This window comes from Tribolium madens, unplaced genomic scaffold (genome assembly GCF_015345945.1).
Source record: "Tribolium madens isolate multiple individuals breed KSU strain unplaced genomic scaffold, Tmad_KSU_1.1 Scaffold_91;HRSCAF=231;Tcas5.2_LG7, whole genome shotgun sequence".
In the NCBI taxonomy this organism is placed as follows: domain Eukaryota; kingdom Metazoa; phylum Arthropoda; class Insecta; order Coleoptera; family Tenebrionidae; genus Tribolium; species Tribolium madens.
This window is the reverse complement of record NW_025401063.1, coordinates 14,310,325-14,331,098: the sequence shown is the minus strand read 5'-3', so window position 1 is coordinate 14,331,098 and position 20,774 is coordinate 14,310,325. Positions and strand designations below refer to the sequence as shown.

At 31.1% G+C, this 20,774-nt stretch overlaps 1 protein-coding gene across 2 annotated transcripts in view; it reads right to left on the bottom strand.

The window, feature by feature from the left end:
• Positions 1-2,029: 2,029 nt before the first annotated feature.
• The window catches only part of LOC123010731 (protein Wnt-5b-like), a 36,705-nt gene continuing 17,960 nt past the window's right edge, over positions 2,030-20,774 (bottom strand). For both annotated transcript variants that reach the window (XM_044407822.1, XM_044407821.1), the window contains exons 4-7: positions 15,825-16,005; positions 15,263-15,374; positions 11,719-11,821; positions 2,030-3,455 (exon numbers count right to left, since the gene is read on the bottom strand). In XM_044407822.1, the coding sequence (XP_044263757.1) occupies positions 3,100-3,455; positions 11,719-11,821; positions 15,263-15,374; positions 15,825-16,005 (752 nt within the window). In that variant the 3' untranslated portion in view covers positions 2,030-3,099. The remainder of the gene's footprint in view (positions 3,456-11,718; positions 11,822-15,262; positions 15,375-15,824; positions 16,006-20,774) is intronic.

Sequence of the window (20,774 nt, the reverse complement as noted above, 5' to 3'; positions counted from 1 at the left end):
CAGATAGTGGAAACCATGGTATTAACGTACTTGATCATTGCAACAATTCATAAACGCCGTAAGTGGCACGGATCAAGGGGGTTTTGCCCCTAAAAGGTATAAACGTAAAAATGGTACAGTTTGTTTCCATTTATCCTTAGGAAGCTGTGATACAATTTTGTCGGTATATTTAAGAATCACCCTGTAGATAAACCTAAGTACTACCTGTATACATAGAAAAATATCTAAGGAGTATAATTAGATGTCGCTTCTTTAAATGGTTGTTTGTAGGTACCTATTAAAATTTATATAAGAAAAGAGTAATTCCATGCCAAAACGATCACTTTTAAAACTCATTGTTTCTGATTTTTGTAAATTTGAGATCTGTTATAGAACGTGTAAAAATAAGAGACACGTATTTATTTCACCGTTTTTTAGTATTTCAATGTAAGTATGTTGAAAAAACAGGGATGTACAAAATTAAGTACCTCGTATCAAAAAGAATTTTTATATAAAGAACAAATCAACATATTGAAACGATTTTTTTTTAAATAATAGATATAAATAGGTACACTACGGACGTAATAATACATGTTTTCTAAAAATTAGTTATTAACAAATAATTTAAAAATATATTGTTTAAACAAAAAAATAAACAATTACGCAGGTTTTTTAAATTCTCAAAAAAAAATATGTAAAAACTCTCATATTTTAACTATGTCTTCATATAAATTTCAAGACGGACGTTTTAAAAATGGCTGAAAAAAATTTTTTTTGAGGGCACTACATGATCTCCTAAGATCGCCTGAAAGTAGCGTTTCCTTGGAAATTAAATAGAAAAATTACCAATTAAGCTGTTCCAAAAAAAAACAATTTCCAATAACTTATTAACATTTATTTTTCAAAAAATATCAATAATAAAAAACAAATTCTTCGGTTGAGGAAGAGTACTCTACATTTTATTTTATTTTCTGATACTGGAATAAAAGTATGTAGATTTCGCGAACCTTTTATGATGGGCTTCGCTCGACTAAAACGATCATCGCAAAATCGCAATGTTTTTCAAATTGTCTATTAGATACAGAGTGATTCACGAGGAATAATGAGCCTGACCTACGGATACCATGGTCCTAGTATAAATACTACCTCCATGACGATTACCTAAAGTTCTCCGTAGCCTGACCAAATTCTCGATGCACCATTACCTACATTTCCGCAAGTTGCTTTGTGACAAATGTAATGTTGGAGAATTTAGTCAGGCTCATTATACCTCGTGAACCTTACCTAGTAAAACGTAATATGTGAAATATTTGAAACTGCCCATTTAAATAACTCTAGTGGAGTAGTTATATAATCTTCATGCACTTTTTGTAAACTAGCACGAGAGGCTAATCTTGTAATAGTTTTTCCAACTCCATCGAAATCCTTTCCCATGAGCCGTAGCAAATCAGCCTGAACGTTAAAATCTCTTTGATGGTAAGTCAAATTATAGAAATTTTTTCTATTTTTTTATTGTGACGCAGCGCCGTCAGAAAAATATAATATTTTATTGACGGCTGCATATTGGGTTTTCAAAAACTCTACCATTTGTTCCTGAAGCAGGTGAACGGCTACTGTATTGTGTTTTAAACTATTGGATACAATCACAAATATTTCACATATTACGTTTGGCTATACAGGATGCGCCAGAAAAATGCGATATAAGGTAAGATGCCAGAAACACGGAAAAAATTTTAAAAAAATTTTATCTATAAAAATTTCGAAGTTATGAGAGTTTAAATTTTGCACTTTGACGCTATTTATTTCTATTGGAAAAATAATTTTCCAAGTTTCTTTGCTACAGTCTATTAGAAGAGGAAAGAAAGAAGCTGTGTCCCAAATTGTAACTTTATTCAATGTTATTTGTGGCTTTTATTAGCAAAATTTTTGTACCTTTAGTAAATAATTGTCAAAAAAAAACATATACAAGATCATCAGTATCATTAAACAGCCATGAAAATTTCAAATGTCAAAAAATATATGTCAAAATTTTTTGACAGATAGAATTTTTTAAACATTTTTTCCATGTTCCTGGTATCTTATTTTACTTGAAATTTTTCTCTGGGGCGCGAGTTCTGGCTCACCCTGTATATCTAATAAACAATTTGAAAAACATTGTGATCGTTTTAGTCGAGAGAAGCCCATAAAGAGTACGCGAAATCTACATACTTTTATTCCAATAACGGTGTAGTGTAAGGATAAGAAAAGAATTAGTCTAGAATTAATTATTGTTTAATGCTGACAGCGAAGGATTTGTTTTTTATTGATATTTATTCAAAAATAAATGTTAATAAGTTATTGGAAATTATGTGTTTTCTTTAGAACAGTTTATTAGTGACGGTGATTGGTAATTTTTCTATTTAATTTCCAAGGAAACGCTACTTTCAGGCGATCTTAAGAGATCATGCTCTATGCAGCGCTCTCAAAAAAAATTTTTTTCAGCCATTTTTAAAACGTCCATTTTGAAACGTCCGTAGTGTTCCTATTTATATCTATTATTAAAAAAAAATTGTTTCAATATGTTGATTTGTTCTTTGGATAAAAATTCTTTTTGCTACTTAATTTTGTACATCCCTATTCTTCCAACATACATTGAAAAAATTAAAAACGGTGAAATACGTGTCAGTTATTTTTACACGTTCTATAACATATCTCAAATTTACGAAAATCAGAAACAATGAGTTTTAAAAGTACTTAATCGTTTTAGCATGGAATTACTCTCAACCTATAAAACCTACCCACCAAAGTTTTTTCTTTAAAATTAAAACAGTCAAAAAAGCGATTTCTAACGAACTCGCTCTGTACATACAATGTTTTAATAAATAAATAAAGCGTAAAAAGACGAATACTGAACGTAGAAATACTAAAAATTATTTTACAACAAAAACACGTGTGCCTAAATACAACCAAAGAAATAAAAATCAACAAATAAATTAATAACTTGGAATCGTTGTTCTTTAAGACAAAATAATACGACTCATTTGAAAGCAAGTCACTGTCAACGTCCACTACGTATGTCTAGGCATAGACAAAAACCACAAACACTCACAATTGCCGTTTTTCTTTGTATGTATGTACAAATCACTTGCACGTGTGCACGTCCACCGATCGCACACACGTCTTGCACTCGACTTCACAGCACCACTTGAACTTGCAGTGGCACCGCTCTTTTATCGTCGATTTGAGGGTGTTGTAACCCCGACCGCAGCACAAAAGATTGCAGCCGTCGAGATCCTGAGATGTCCTGTTGCAAGTCCGGCCCTGGGTGCCCAGGGAGCCCACACGTTCGTCGCGGATGCAGTAATTCGGGGAATCCTCCATGTAGACGAGGTCGTAGGCGGTGGGCACTCGGAAGCGGGTGTCGCGGAGCTGCAGACGCCCGCGCCGGTTTATGCGCACCTCGGTGGCCCCGTCGTATTTGTCTCGCAAATAATCGCCTGGAAAAATGTTCAAAAAATGCGTTCAATTAATTTTCTGTAATTTTGGCAACAGTGAATTTTCATATCTTCTATCTCACATTATTGAAAATGGTCAATTTGATTTCAGAAATCTAATTGAAAAGAAGAATATGAAGAATCATGTAATTTTGTCATCATCTTGGAGTATCTAACAAAAAATAATTGTTATTTATACACAGTAGTCAGGTTGACTTCTCGAGATAAATATAGGATGCGCACGTTAAATCATATCAACGCAAATAATTGAGTTCTTTCGAAACGAATTAAGTTTTTCGTTCTTGTAATAAAATTATCATAATTGCGACCACTAATACCAAAAGCATGTAATAATTCAGCGCGTTGTAATTTATACGATAAATGTAGGCATCATAAAGCCAGATATGTCAGTAAAATTACAGGGCGTCGTTCTTGCTACAAATCGTGATTAATAATTATGAAAATTACAGTTATTTCTCAGGGTGGACATCTTATCATTCACGAGGGCCACACTCGGTGTTCAACAAAAGCCACACATTAAACGCTAAGTGCCAACATTTGTTCAAAGACGTGCAATTAAATTACTACATGTTGTAAATGGATGTTTACACACAATGCAACACTCTGAAATGATTTACTGGTGCCCCCCATCGCAAACCCTCAAAAAACCAAACATCTATTTTATATTTCTCAATAAGAGCACTTTCACGTGGACGCTCAAAGTCTTACAGTTGATTATGTATTGTATGGTAATGCTTAGTAATTTTATCAAACCACTCAGAGCAGTAAAAATTAAGGGACTTTATTTATAGATCTATTCAAGTCGGGTTTTTTATTCTGTTATGGTAATGCATTCATGTTAATTACTATTGTCATAACAAACGATTATGCAGATTCCAAAGTTATTCACACCCCTTAATTACACCACTACCAAAAGGGCTATGAATTTATTAACTTTACAAATATTTGTTTTAGGGATATTTGATATTCGACTTTACAAAAATTGTAATTACTTCCTTCATTTATAACATTTAATAAAATTAGTTTATTTTGTACTCAATGTTAAAGAGTGCTTTTATCAACTAATTTCAGTAGATAAAATAGTCTTTTATCGTCTAGTGAAATAAAGTAATTTTTATCTGTTGTTTATGTTTTATCAACTAATTTCAGTAGGTAAAGTAGTCTTTCATCGTCTAGTGAAATAAAGTAAATAACTATAAATACACCAGGTTCCATCGTTTTTTGTCCAGTTCTACTTGGCTATAATTGTGTCTATGAGATAAATTGAGTCAAAGTAATATACCGGGTGTTCGGTCTCAATCACAAACATAGGGATTTAACATGATATTATACAGGCTGCGCCAGAACTCGCGCCCCAGAGAAAAATGTCATGTAAGGTGAGATACCAGGAACATGGAAAAAATGTTAAAAAAATTCTATCTATAAAAATTTCGAAGTTATGAGAGTTTAAATTTTGCACTTTGACCCTATTTATTTCTGTTGGAAAAATAATTTTCCAAGTTTTTTTGCTACAGGCTATTAGAAGAGGAAACAAGGAAGCTGTATCCTACATTGTAACTCTGTTTAACGTTATTTATAGCTTTTATTGACAACATTTTTTGTACCTTTACGAAATAATTATAAAAAACATATACATATCATTAAATAGACATAAAGAATGTCATATGTCAAAAAATAAAAAAAAATTTGACAGATAGAATTTCTTAAATATTTTTTTCATGTTCCTGGTATCTTATCTTACTTGAAATTTTTCTCTGGGGTGCGAGTTCTGGCGCACCCTGCATATTTTTGCTGATTTCCGCTCGCCAATACAACTACAAGTAAAGTGATGGTACTAAATGATGGTCAAATGAAAAACAAAAAATAAGAATAAAAATAGTATTTTTACGTTCAAATACAATTGACAAATTTATCAACACGTGAAATAAGTATGCGGTACTTGTTGTCAAAAAAGTCAAAGTTTTATTACAGTTTATTTGGAGTTAAGTAAAAATGAATTAAAAATGCATACAGAAATAAGGGCTTCTATATGGTCAAAATAGAGGTCGAAAAGTATTTAACCTTCTTTATTACTTAGTACTTTTGTTGTTTTTAATAAGAACCAATTAAATTGTTGATTACTTAGATACATGTTTATTTTATTATCAAAAAAATTGACAAAATACTTAAAAATCGCGTTTAACATTATTTCCCTATGATCGAGTTTGAGACCATAAAATTTAACCCCGAATTTAACTTTGTCGTACACTGGCGGACAAGAAAATCACGTAGACCATTTTTTTGTTGGATTAAGTGAGTATTAGCATGACATAAACCTTGTCAATGTTAAAACTTACTCAAAACAAAAAAATTCTTATACTGTCTAACCTGGAAGAGAGCTATGGCATAAAAGCAGTTGCAAATGCAAACTAATAAAATTCAAACAAAACCACAATTTTAAGAGTGAAGAAGAAATGGAAACAAGAAGGGAGTATAACCTCTTTTCTAAAAAAAATTTGAAACTGCAAAAAAGATAAATTTTCATATTGAAAAAATGTGTTACTTCATTTTTACAGTGTACGCGATTATATTATCTACCCCTGTATATTAGGGGACATAAATAAATAGGACAGTGTGTTTACTTTCCTTATCCTATACGGAAAGTATTGTAATCGGCTATACCTACGATAATAACCGCCCCAAATTTAATTCGCAATTAATTTCACATTTGACAATAAGGCAAAGTAAATAACAATGTAATTAGTATTATGTTATTTCTGAATTAAAACACTGCGGACACGGCTGAACTCGATTTCTGTAAAAAATGTCACTAAAATCACATGAAATCCTTTACTGTTGATAAATAGTAAACAACCCTTAACTTCAACATTAATTAATAAATTTATTAGTAAATGAAACATTAAATTAATTATTTTGTGAAACGGTGACTTTGGACATCACAACCATGAATCAGATCAATTTTTAATTTTAAAGAGACGTTTCAAATATTATTTTATTCCTTTCAAAACAAGTCAAATGCGATAAGTGATAACTCATAGTCAAAATTCTTAATAATTTGAGCAAACGATTTATCAATTTTCGTCAACTCTCCATCGACCCATCCTAATGCCGGAAAACCGACAACTGCCGACCATCGGCTCTTCTCTCCATCCCATCTGAAAACGGACGAACGTGCCCGCTGGAAAGCCGAGTTTGTGATATTACTAATGATGGAAGCACTGGTACCTCAAGTATTTATCACTGATTTGAATTTTTTCGTGAGACATTTTGTAAACAAATTTTATTAGATTATTAAAATGCTATACTCGTATATTTGAAATTTTTACAAAGCAAAAATTTCAAAACCTTGGACCCAAGGAATGCGAATTAATTTAAAAAAATCAAGCAAACATTTTTCTCATGAGATTTTCGTATAATATGAGGCGATTACCTATCAGTGAATCTGATTGCACATTTTTCCGTCTGGCATTTCTTTAACTTGGAAAATGACTGTAACAACGACCACAATGCCATCTTAGATTATCGTACAAGTAACCTGATCGGTCGCTTTATTCAAATTAAATAAAGATGTTGTATATTTTACATGGCCGATTGCTTTGATAAACTGCCTTTGTAATATATTCGTAAAGACCTCACACGTAGGCGATTTTCTTGCATTTTGCATCCTAACAATGCTTCTATTTGTCCCCATCTTAATTTCTGATTTACTATCATTAAATTCAATGATGTCGTCAACTAAATTATCACTTTCACACACAATAATGGAAGGGCGACGCAGGCAATAATTATAAAAGAATTTTTCCCTGATAAAATCTCGGTAAAATTATATTCCGGGTTAAAACGATATTATGACACCTTAAAAAAATTTCATCAAGATACGCTTTTAATGAAACGGACATTTTTACGAGTGAAAGCTCCTTAACGAAGCTCATATTGGTAATAGTTGACATAATAAATTTTGTAATTGATTTACCGATTGCTCCGTGTGTAAACACAGTTTACCACTTCGGAAGGTAACATGTAGGCAGACTATTTATATTTTTTATTTCAAATTGGACTGTAACAAATGCCTTTCGTAAGTCTTAATGGATGCTTAATTACCACTGCCTTAAAATTAGTCGCTGCCCACTCCATTTTCGTTTTCTTCATGGTTCACTTTTTTTTATCAAATTATTTATTTTGAATAACGAATTATGCAAATCAGTTGTTACGATTATTTCAAAAATTTGAATCGTAAATATGTAAGCACTGACCTGCCTACGCATTGCATCATAACCTTCTGAGAACATCCAAGTGTTTGGATTCCACTATACAGTTGTACAAACACCTGCTGATATTTAATAAAAAAAAATAACTTGAGTGCTTTGTGCTAACTAAGTCGTCTTTGCAATTAATTAGTGACTGTGTTAAATTCATTTTCAAAGTTTTTACGGTGCTGTTGATAGCAGATTGTTCGTGTACAAATTTAAATAAACATATACAATATACAATAAACAAACAACATATACATATACAATAATAGCGATTATTAAATTTCTTTTTACGTATTTTTTTGTCAAATGTTCAAAATATGACTACTCATGACATCACCAAAAAATATAGTTTTATAATGTTCTACTACTATAAAATACAAATTTACACTTAAAATGTTTGAACGAGAAATTTTTATTATAACAACCTACAATGACAAATACAAGGTTAGTAACGAGAGGGTTATTTCTGAATTTGTTTTTGCCGCAACCCATTATACATATTGCAACAACTTCTTGATTTCAAATTTTGAAAATAATTATAACTAAATCCACGATAGCTGTTATTAGTCTTATCTCTTGACATTATAGTAAAAAAATTATCTCTCAAACGATGCGACATGTTTTGTTATGTTTACCAACCGACTAGGCGGATGTTTAGAAGTCGATGGTAGACGCTTCAAACACCTTTTATATTAACTTAACTTGTTAATTTATATGTTGAATTTTGACTAAATATAGGTTATCTGTCAATCTGACATTTCTGGCAAATTTATCCAACTTACTTTGATTTGTAATTTTAAAGAAATAACATTTAGTAGTTTGTGAGATTAGTATTGTTGGTTGCGGCAAAAAAAAAATCAGAAATAACCCTGCCGTGAATAACCCTGTATAACCAATTATTGTTTTTTAAAAATTGGGGACTTTTAACTTTATTGCACTAATAAAATCCTCCAAAATTGTATGCTTTTCAAACTTCAAATCCCTATCGTTCTTAATACCCTTGAGATATACAGGGCGATTCAGATAAGATAATGAGCCTGACGATCTGGCAATGCAACCCAAAAAACAGATTTCATTTACGTTTTGATCTAATTTTAATTACGATTTGCATTTGCAAGCCAAGTTATCTTATGTTGCTCTGATAGTGCTTTGACATGCAATTTATGATTTTTAAAAAAACTGTTTGCCTACCTTTAATGTTTCATTGTTTCATACATTTTGTATTGGGTTTACACCGAAAAGACTTCTCTAATTTCTCTAGCATTCCGCGAGAACTGAATGGCACTAATAATCGTTCTCTGCACTAATGTCAGAGCTATGTGTCAGAGTGACACCAAGATGATAACTTGGATTCAACTTGCAAATCCTAATTGAAATTGGATCAAAGGCGTAAATGAAATTTGTTTTTTGGGTTGCATCGCCAGATCGTCAGGCTCATTATCTTATCTGAATCACCCGTATTTTACTGATAGCATCTGAAAATTTTTAAAAAATTGAATATCATTTTTCACTTTTTTGTATAATCTACTAGTAGTTGGTTGGTATGGTATTTTAATTTAGAATCCATTACAGACTTTTGCAAAAAATTTGTAGAATAAAATCAATATCTTATCAAATGGGTAACGACTTACATTCTTTTCCTTCTAGACTGTCAATTTTATAAATTAATAATAAAAAAGAGATATCAAAACACTTTTACTTTAAGTACAATAACATAGATCTCTCTAAATGTTTTTTTCTCAAGCGCATTTTTTTTTTTAAATTAGAAAAACTCACATCAGTCACTGCTTTTCTAAAATCATCAAAAATTATTTAAAATCTATTTCTTCCAAGAGATAGAGGTGCTAGAGAAAAGCTTGTCCCTCTATTTCAATATTTTATTTCAATTTTTCCTTGAAAATTTTTTGAGTTTTTAAATGTTTTGAAAAAAGTTCAGTTGTTGTATTTATTTTCGTGTCAAGTGTACAGTATATTACAATTCTACATTATACAAGGCAATAAAGAAATTGTTTATCTACGAGTGAAAAGGTTATGTTTACGAGTGACGAAGTCACGAGTAGACTTTTTTCACGAGTACTTGTTTCTGGAATGCCGTATTTTCGTAACAGAAAATGTCAGTTTAATTTTAGTTTAAAAATAAACCTTCACCTTTGTTGTTACTACAGTAGTATTACCAGTAATTGAATACCATGTAACCTTATAAAAACAATCGAAACTCACAAAGAGGGTGGTGCTCTTTAAAATTTTGAAAGGGTTGTCTGTATTACCAAAGAAGTAATTACTACAAATTACACTGAAAAGTGTCCCCATGTAAATAAAAATTGTTCTGTCTCTGGATTTTCTGATTTTATTTTTTTGAGAGTGGCTAGTTTTTAAAAAGTCACCCTGCTTGTAGGAGTCAAAAATGTCCTTTGAGAAATATAGAAATATAAAATATGATACAAAAATAATGTTGCTTTAGTAAAAAACTCAATATCTAAATTACTTTGACATACACTAACTTCAAAATCCTTCAGTTTTACCTATCACAACAAACCGTTATTTTAATAATGGATTGGATTATTTTTATGTAATAAATTAAAATCCGCTCCAAAATATAAATAAGCCCATAGAATATAAAAATTAAAGAACAATCTGTCATTAATGGATTAGATATGGGATTATGAAACGCATATTTAAACCAAATCAATAATTGCCATTTCCAATCAATAGCACAATACCATGACTAAAACCCAAAGGTCCCTTGCACAAAACACTTCTGTAGCAAAATGATTTACACATGGGAGAACGCCCCTTTGAATTCATGTCTCTTTGTCATATATTACCTCCGATTGGAAATAGTTATTTAAATTTAATTTAATACCATTCCACACAATAAGCTAGCACGAAGAAGTCTCTAAAAAGGAATATGTAATTATTTACGGCCTGAGCTCGAAGCATAGGTACTTGTAACAGACCTACAACCTGTAACCTTTGACCTGTCCACAGTCAGCCGCCCAAATCTACATGAATGTACGAGACAAGAAAGCACAGAGACGACAACACAAAGCTCACACAATACGGAAATCCACCTGTCACCTCCGACTTTATTGCTATCTGAGTATGCCATAAAATGGCCTATAAAAGGCAATCTGGATAAAAATCGTGTAAAACCGCCAGACAAGATTTCAGACTTTGATAACAGCACTGAAAATGGATATCTTGAATTTCCCGATTCGGAAAAAAGTTAAGAATTTTAAATAGTTGCGTTGTTATTCATTTGAATTTATTTGTTCTTAATTAAAGAACGATAATAGTCAAGGAACCCGTTAAAAGGGTTGTAGTATTATTGTATAATCCATAGATGTCACACTTTAAGCAATTAATGTTTTCTGTATAAACATAAACTGACCATATTTGCAAATCTCATATAAACAATAAAAGCCACACTCATTATTTTTATGCATTGTTGGTATAATTCATTTCGAAAATTTATTTCAAGTTATGATATCAACAAGAAACCTTATAATTCAAAAGGTGAAACTGCCACGTAAGCTACATAACTCGACCACGTTTTCAGCGTATTTTTTTAAGTTTAAATATAAATTATATTGCAGAAATGAGAATTTATGTAATAATTTCCTACGTAGTTTTAATTAAACTTTATATATTAGGTACACTTATTCGCCAAATACTTATTTTTCATTTCATATTTTTAATTTAACTATTTTTAGAACTAAAAAATTACAAATTTGTACTTACATTGATCCATAAAAAGTCACAAACTTTTACTTGTGACATTTAGTAATAAAAGTGGTCACTTTTGTGACGTTTGCAGATAAATAAATTTTAGTAATGCTGAGATACTTATGTTTTGTTTAAGAACATAATTGTTTTCCAAGACCACAGTTCTTGAAATCAAATAAAGAAATAAAAAAACTCGCTATCCGCTACAGTGGTATTTAAAAAATTCGAAAATATAAATAAAAACGATGTAGTAGGTAGTTACTTACCGATTTCTCTAAACGTGGCGAGTTGCTGCCAGCAAGTTATCAAAGAACAAGAACCTGACACTCCGTGACATTTACAAGTAACTTTCGACTTCTTGATGACGGCCTGAAATAAAACATTCATAAAAATATTAAGTATCTGCACATATTTTCTTTAGTATTCGAGTAAACTAAAAACATGTAGCAGGAAGGATAACTCCTAGACCAAGTACCAACAATAATGGTCATGTTGCCTTCCTCATCATTTAATAAAGTCATTATTCACCATTACAGTCGCATATTTTACGTCCCACGAATCTTTTTTAAAACTGTGCAAACGCAAACAAGTCGCGTCTTTATAATTAGGGAGGGTGCAATAAGATAAATTTACACAGCACGTCAGCAAATAAAACTCCAAGATAACATCTGCAGATGCGATAAATAATTACCACTCGATAACTCTGACCGGAGAGTAGTAAACCTCCATAGAAAACTATGAAGAGGAGATGCTTCAAATCAACAATTGTCCTACGAAAATTATACTTATTCTTCTTATTGGCCAATTCTTAAATGGCGCAGCAATAAATTATACTCACTTTTTGTATTTAAAGCGACTGTTTAGTCACACAGAAAAATTCTTTTGTGAAAGTTTATGTAAATACTTATTAAATTACTTAAAAATTAATTTAAAAAGAAATATTAATGTTATAAAACACTTTTCATGATGGAACGAATCACAATTTTATTAAAAAATGATGTTCAGATTGTTCATCCATTTTGAAACAAAAATTTATTCTCTATAAACTACAAAAAAATTAGATATCTGTTTAATGTAATTTGTTTTAAAGTAATTTAATTAAAGATGTTGAATAAATTTAATATTAATGAAGGACTACGCAAATATGACACAAATTCAGACACAGCATCAAAAACCGATTTGAAACGCTCTGTTTTTTCAAAGGAATTAGTTCTAGATTATTAATAGACATCACCTTTGTGAGATACCTAATCAATTTTTTTAATGCTTTAATTTTCTTTGATTAATAGAAGGCCTCTTATTCCAAGCCACCCAGTGAGAAAATTTTTACTTTATACTTCATACATGCAAAAGTTTGACAAAATTATGACAATTTAGGTACGTGATAAATGAAACTAAACTTATTATACAGAGTGTTCCGTCTAAACCTCACATTAGAAGTATTGAAAGTTCGAATAATCGTATTTATTTGAAAATTGGTACATAGCCATAATCCATTAAGTCCTCTTAAATGAAAATATTTTCAAGATGACGGCACTTTCGGTTATACTAGAAGTTGATCTCAACTTTCTTATTTTAAATAGAAAGGTATATTTTTTACTGGGTTTCTGGATTGATCGGGTTATTTTAAGAGAGTTTTCATCAGCTTTCCCTATACCTAAATTTAGCCGTTTTTAAAATACATATTTGGAGTTTTTCAAAAATTTTTGGATCTACACCTTCCACTTTAAAAATCGGTAACTCTGCCATTTTTTAAAGTTTTGGATTCGTTTTTTTTTGGCGTTTGAAAGAGAAGGCTTAGAATCTTTCTTCTAGTGTTTTCAAATTTTAAAGAGAAAATTAACAAACTCTAAAATTTTAAAGTTACTTTTGTAATAATTCAATACCCATAACTCAATTTTTCTAAGTGAACTACCTCAATTTTTATTTTACTAAATGAAAGAGAATTTAATTCTGCATCTATCTGTATTAACATTCCTTATACCTACAATTAATAATTTTCAAGTTATGGTGACTTTTTGTTTGCTATGGAAATCAAAAATGTCAAAATTTTCTCTAAACGAACGTCAACAGTAAATTACTATTTGACAAATAGTGCCAAAATATGGAGAATCAAAGTTACTCTAACTTAATTGACAGGTTCTACCAAGCGATCATTTAAATTTATAATAAAAGTAGGCGTTTTTTTTCTTTATGAATGACAAACTAGTGCAAACTGAAGGAAAAAATGTATTCTAACTGAATACTGCCGTTCGAAATCTTATTATTTGACTGTTCAACTTGATTAACTATGATAATCACCGTTTTCATACAAATTAAAAAACCTAATAAAGTTTACTATAATTATCAATTCAAGTGATCGCATGATATTAGTTATCCTTATTAATTATCAAGAAGCCAGTATTATTTATTATTTTTATTTGTTTAATGAACTACATCATCATAATTTTGTTACACTCTCCATAAATACAAAATAAATTCATTAAATCTAAGTTTGAGTTGATTTGATTCTCCGTATTTGGCACTATTTGTCAAATAATAATTCACTGTCGACATTTATTGAGAAACAATTTTGACATTATTTATTTCCATAGCAAACTATGCGGAAACACAGTCTTAACAAAAAGTCACCATAACTTGAGAATTATTAAATTTAGGTATAGGGAATGTTAGTACTAAATGCAGAACTAAATTCTGTTCCATTTAGTAAAATGAAAATTGGGGTATTTTATTTGGAAAAATTGAGTTATGGATATTTAAATTATTACAGAAGTAACCTTAAAATTTAAATCTAAGCCTTCTCTTTCAAACGCCAAAAAAACAAATCCAAAATTTTAAAGAATGGCAGAGTTACCGATTTTTAAACTGAAAGGTGCAGATCCAAAAATTTTTGAAAAACTCCAAATATTTCAAAAAAGGCTAAATTTAGGTATAGGAAAAGCTAATAAAATAACTCGATTAATCCAAAAACGCAATAAAAATATAGCTTTCCATTTAAAATAATGAGACCGGTATAACCGAAAATGCCGTCATCTTGAAAATATTTTCATTTAGGAGGACTGGATTATGGCTATATACCAATTTTCAAATAAATATGATTATTCGAACTCCTAATACTTCTAATGTGGGGTTTAGACAGAACACCGTGAATAAAATATCAATTTTCATTTTTACGATCAGCGTGACTTGACAATAATAAGTTGAAAAATGTATTAGGGGTATGATTTATACAAAGTGTTTTTACTACAAAAATTCACCATCTGGGTGTTCTGTTGCAATCAGTAGCAACGTATGTATGTAAATATTTCATAATAGAAAATAACAGCAAACGGCTTTACAACTTCATGCATTTGTAAGTAATGATGTGGAAGAAGATAATAAAATTTGTAATGTATTGACATTCGTACACCACATCTACATTGCATAGAATGATCCAAGACGAAAAGACTATTAATTTTCAAGTGCCTAAGTATCTAGCATCAGAATAACATTGTAGTTTTATTGCATGGAGATGAGTTTTTACCATATTTTAACCGAGAATTATTAGAATGTATGTAATGTATCTGTATTAATGAAGTGGCATTTATTAGCAGCCTTCAATATAAATAAAGAACAAATTATCACGCAACCACCAAAACGAAAATGCAATCAAAATGCAAACGAGTTAGAAAGACCTTAAACGACTTTATTATGCATTTCACCACCAAATTGAACTGGAAGCTCATCAATCCGCAGGTTTGGAAAAAAAGATCAAAAACGTATTTTTACCGCGTTATATTACATTAGTTTAATTGAAGATTTATGACTTACTCTTCTTCCAGCTTCGTTATTGTGCAGATTCATAAGATTGCGTCCTTGTTCTTTGGATCCTCTCTTGAACTTCCGTTCCTTCTCTCTGACGTCGACAAAGTTTTGTGTGAATCTGAAACAAACGTGCCATCGGTTCGTTAAACAAGTAAAAAACGAGTTAGAGGGCACGATTTATGAGGATAATCGACGTCATAAAAGCATCTGACGAGGACGGTGTCTATAATCATCTGTATTCCGGATGCATTATCCTATGTTTGAGATCGCATGCAACCGGGGGATTACAAATTCGACGCGGCTTTGGGATGACAGATCGTCTAGGGTGGTCATGACATTTATTATACAGGGCGCTTCAACCGTGGCGAATCGCGAGCCAGCTGAAAAGAGATTTTCTAGAAGGTCTGAGACTTTTATTCGATTATGAATTATTGCCGGTGGAGTGCTGGAGAACAGACAACAGTGGTGCAGGTACTGAAGGATTTACATTACAACATACTTCTACATGCTTTTAACCAAGATTCTACTTAAATCTTACAAAGATATTTTCTTTTATAAAAATACTTACTTGTAGCCATACTCCAAATTGTCGCCGCATCCACCCCACACCCAGTCCTTCCGCAAATCCTTCGGTCGTCCCATTCTTGAGCATCCACATGACGCGAGTTGACCATCTCGGCAAGCTCTCGAAACGGAATAAGAGACGCCAGCTGAAGCTAGAGCGTGTGCAAATGCTGACTCGCGGCTAGCTGAAAAAAAATATAATCGCTTCATCATCATCGTGACCGTCATTTATCATTTTCTTTAGATCAAATCCTTCTTCTCTTACATAAATTAACTTAGACATCGCATCTAATATTACTGCTATGAAACATTTGTTATTTGTTTAGTCAGGTCGATCAGGTCCTATTAAATTATTATCAAAAATTATTTTTTTACTAGTATGAATAAGCATGAAAACCGTTTAATAAAAAATGAAACATATTTTTTTTTTCATTTTATTTGTATATTAAGATACCAAAAAGACGATAGTAGTTAAAGTTGCGGTATAGATATACTATAAATGTAATGTATATTTATTATGCAAATTCCTCTTATTTTCCTTATTAGATAATACGAACATATCTTATTCGTGAAGTAAAATTTAAATAATTTTATCGGTAATGGATTTCCACATTTAAATAGCAAGTAGGTACTATCGAAGCTGCAAAACATCCAAAAAATTCAATCATGAATGAAACAGGAATATCACAAGACAAAGAATTTGATTTTTTTCAAGCTCGACCAACATCCATTTATTCCAAGTCATTAGGACCCCTAAGAGTGCAAAAAACATCATTTGGTCTGATTCTGAAGTTTTGGTCGATTCCGGAGCTATTAGTCTTTTTAATTCCTTATCTCCATGTCTGGTATCGGTGGAAAGTACTTTTCTTTTTCCATCGTATAAAAAAAAGATCGTCGCCTAGCGAAGCACAGTTACCAAAATGGAAACAAGGTTTTTTTCAAAAAACCTATACAGTGCGATCAAAAAATTAATTAATTAAAGTAGGCGGTGATTAAAGTCCTTCATATGGCAATCATGATATTTGACATCAAATGTCAGCGAAAACTTTGACAAGTTTGCGTTTTATTCATTTTGAGAGAATAAATGTTCACTTTAGAGCAGAACATTTTTATTGTTGCAAATCATTGTACCAGACGAAAACGATGAATGGTCATTTTCACTGTCAGTTTGTGTGGAAAATTTCCAGCCCAGATTCCCAGCCAATGTGTTGCCAACTGTAGAATTTAATCGACGCTTACTTTACATTTTTTTTTTGATCGCTCGGTACCTATTTGTCGATATACCTTCTAAACCAACAATAACTTCCGGTTCAATTTGTCGAAGGTTTTATTACGTACGCATGACGCAATTTTGCCGAAATTCACAAAAATTTAGACACGTAGCAATAGTTGTTTGTTGTTTGTGTAACAAGGAAAGAAAGTTATTTTTTTCGTCCCAAGAGTGCTGTTTAATTGACGATCTCGGGGTCCAAATGCAAGTTTTCAAAAAACTAAACTAATTAGCTTCTAACCTACACTCATGCCATTTCTGTCGTCACTGACAACCTCGCAACTGACTTTTTGAGGTGAAATACGTTACAAACATTTGATTTTTGTCTAAAAAAAAAAGAATGTGTTACAACTAGACCCTACTAACAAATCTAGATTCAAAGGACTTTACTATTTGATGCAGAAAAGACATTCATAGATGACAAAATAGCAGTAGAAATAGCACGAAGAATATTTCAATTTACGATAGCTTTTTTAGTTTTGTCGTAATTCGGATTAAGTTTTCGACTTTTCATAAAATCAAAAAAGATAACTAATCGTCCTAGGTGAAAACGGTTTGCGTAGGAAAATTTCCCGGCGATTCCAAAGCGCTCCGGATGATTTCAGAGCACCCGAATAGAGTCGATATGTCGTAGTCATTGGGCGAAATGCGTCATTCCGCGGAAAGCCTAATCTTTGGCCGTACTGCCGGCAGACGCTGTAATCAAATGAACATTCCTTTGTTTGACTGAAATTTTACGTCATTTCAGGGATTGCCTACTTAATTCTCGTCAAACAAAGTAACCGGTTATACCACTACATGTTACAGCGTTTGACGAAAGTGTATTTAGTCATTTGCTGAAAAGTCTTGAAATGTTTGATACTTTCTGTAGAAATGTAAATTTTTGGTAGAAGAAAAGATAAGAAAAAAAACTAAAATATTTTTATTGTAGCAAAATATTTGTTTCGTTTATTTGGAATAATGTAAACATATAATATTATAAAATCATACAAAAAACGGTAAGTACATGACCTAAACAACAGATTAAAATATATTTTTTGCCTTCGGGTAAATTAAACAAAAATAAAAATATATTCTTTAGAAATATCTTTTGCAGTCTAAAATATGTACAAYTGAAATAAAGGTGTATTTTGAGGTTAGAAGTCTTTTACCTCTTTCATTACTTCATAATTCCACGGTTTTTTGGCATCTTTGTTTTTCAAATCATATTCATTTAATTTGTCATAAAACAAACTATTATGATTATCCATTTTCAATGAGAAAAGTCCAACAATCACTAAATGTTACGGCCCGAAATACTACACAATAAAATTTCAAGCTTTCAGCAAATGACTAAATACACTTTCGTCAAACGCTGTAACGTGTAATGGTTGAACCGGTTACTTTGTTTGACGAGAATTAAGTAGGCAATCCCTGAAATGACGTAAAATTTCAGTCAAACAAAGGAATATTCATTTGATTACAGCGTCTGCCGGCAGTACGGCCAAAGACTAGGCTTTCCGCGGAATGACGCATTACGCCCAATGACTACACTCAAGTTAGCTCGATATCTCGAAAACTGTTCGTTCTAAAACATTTTAACCAGTCGCATGGTAGACAACACAAAAAAACACAAGAGATCCATTTTCTGATTTTCGTCTATTTGTTTGACAAGCAATTATTCTTCCAAACAACAATGATATATTTATTGGTTTGTAACTTGATACAGTACAAAATTGGGTGGTCTGTGTTTTTTTAGATTTAAATGTATTGTTTTAATTCAATTTCAAATCTATCTGTGATCAAACCTTTCTGCTATCACTTAATTCTCATTAATAAAATTTAATAGAATTAAAGAATCAACATTAAAGAGTATAAAAATTTCATTGCAACTTCAAAGCAATCAAAGCTCACTTACTTTCTCTGCATAAATAAAGATATCACGTGAATCTGAAAGAAGTGCATATTCAGCCCCTTTCATGTTGTAACTGTACCCTTTTTAAACCAGAAAAGGCTTTAATTTATCCTCAGGATGCGAACCGTTATACTGTTTTAATGAAGCAAACGTGCGCTTCTAATGCACCAAATAATCAGTGCTGAAAACCTCTACGTCTCAGATTCTACACACATGTATCTGCCCACAATGTAGTATTATATTCGCATAATTATTGTATGAATCATTTCGAAACCTTATTAAGACATATTCAAATATTTATTTTTACTCTCAATAGAACATAATTGACGGTCCAAACTCAATATAATTAGTGACAATTTATTTAATGGAGACTTGTTTATGCATTAACGTAGGTTGAAATTTAATTAAGTATAATTTTACCAAATTCTGAAACATAAATGTTCAATCTCTAGTATGTAGTAAGAGAAAAATCTATCATTTAAATCTTTTCCTGTTGACCAATAAAAACTGTAAACGTGTAAAATATGTTCTAAGCACTGCCCTTAGGACATTTCCGACACTGCCCTTCTACAGTCACTAAAAGACCATATAGGGGGCTAGTGGGTGATTTGCATAATGACTCGTAACTAATCATCCAGTGGGCCGTGATTTGTTCAGCGTGTGATACGATTAGTCGCCCCGCTTCTGTCATCTTTCTCTTTGCTTGGTTGTCGGCCCTGTTTAGTTCTTTAACTGCATACAAACTTGAAAAAAAAATTTTTTTCATAAAATTTTATTAAAGGTACTTAGAGAAGTTAAGAATGCACTAAAACAGAAACGTAATTATAGACAATCAGTGTTTCTGTACAATACAAAGTAGTTACAATGTTCAAGAAGTTTGCTGCTGAAATAAGAGTCTCCCTTCAGTTTTAAGATTAATAGCATCAATATCTAATTTTGACAGAGATCCAATGTATCTTCATTTTAATTTTACGAATCACTGATTCAGGAACTGTTTAAAAGAATTACAGTCGATACAAATCAGATGGGGTGTTGATGGATTGGCAAATAACATGAATTTTATTGCCATTGCAGAAATTAAATTTATGGAGATGTATTGGACACGCTCGGCGTGAATGTTATTAAGACCTTTACTTGAGAGATATTTCATTTATACGGAGTGTTAATATAATTTTCTCTACAATAAAAAAATAACAAAAAATAGAATCTAATTTGTGTTACATTTATAAATTGTGATAACGAACTTCTAAAAAACCAATTAAAATACTTTGTGTAAAAGTTTATTACTCTAGATCACTTCTATGCTTTTGTAAAAAAAATCTTTAATTATAAAACCAACAAACTTGACAGACTAACACTTTAAAAGATAAATCGAGCGCAAATTAAAGAAAACAGTACACTTTTGATTTAATAATTACATAATAGTGTGCAGTGCAGAATGAGCAAAGAATATAATATAATTAAAAATTAAAAAATGATTAAAAAGAATTTGGAAAGAAGAATTATGAGAAATAAAAAAATGTCTTCATGAGTTTAGATCACTGATTCGAAAAAGGCTTTGTAGGTACCTAACTCATAATGAGAATATGGTAAATAAAAAATGAAAACAATAATTCGTTAATATTTCAGTTAGAAAAATAACTTATGTTCTATTACCTGCTCTAGATTACTCTAGAAAAAGTACTAAGTAATTTGCTAAGTAAATTTATATTACCACCTCGCTTGTAATGTACTATTAAATAAATTTTTATTGACTACATATTAATCTTAATTTACATTTTAGTATTTAA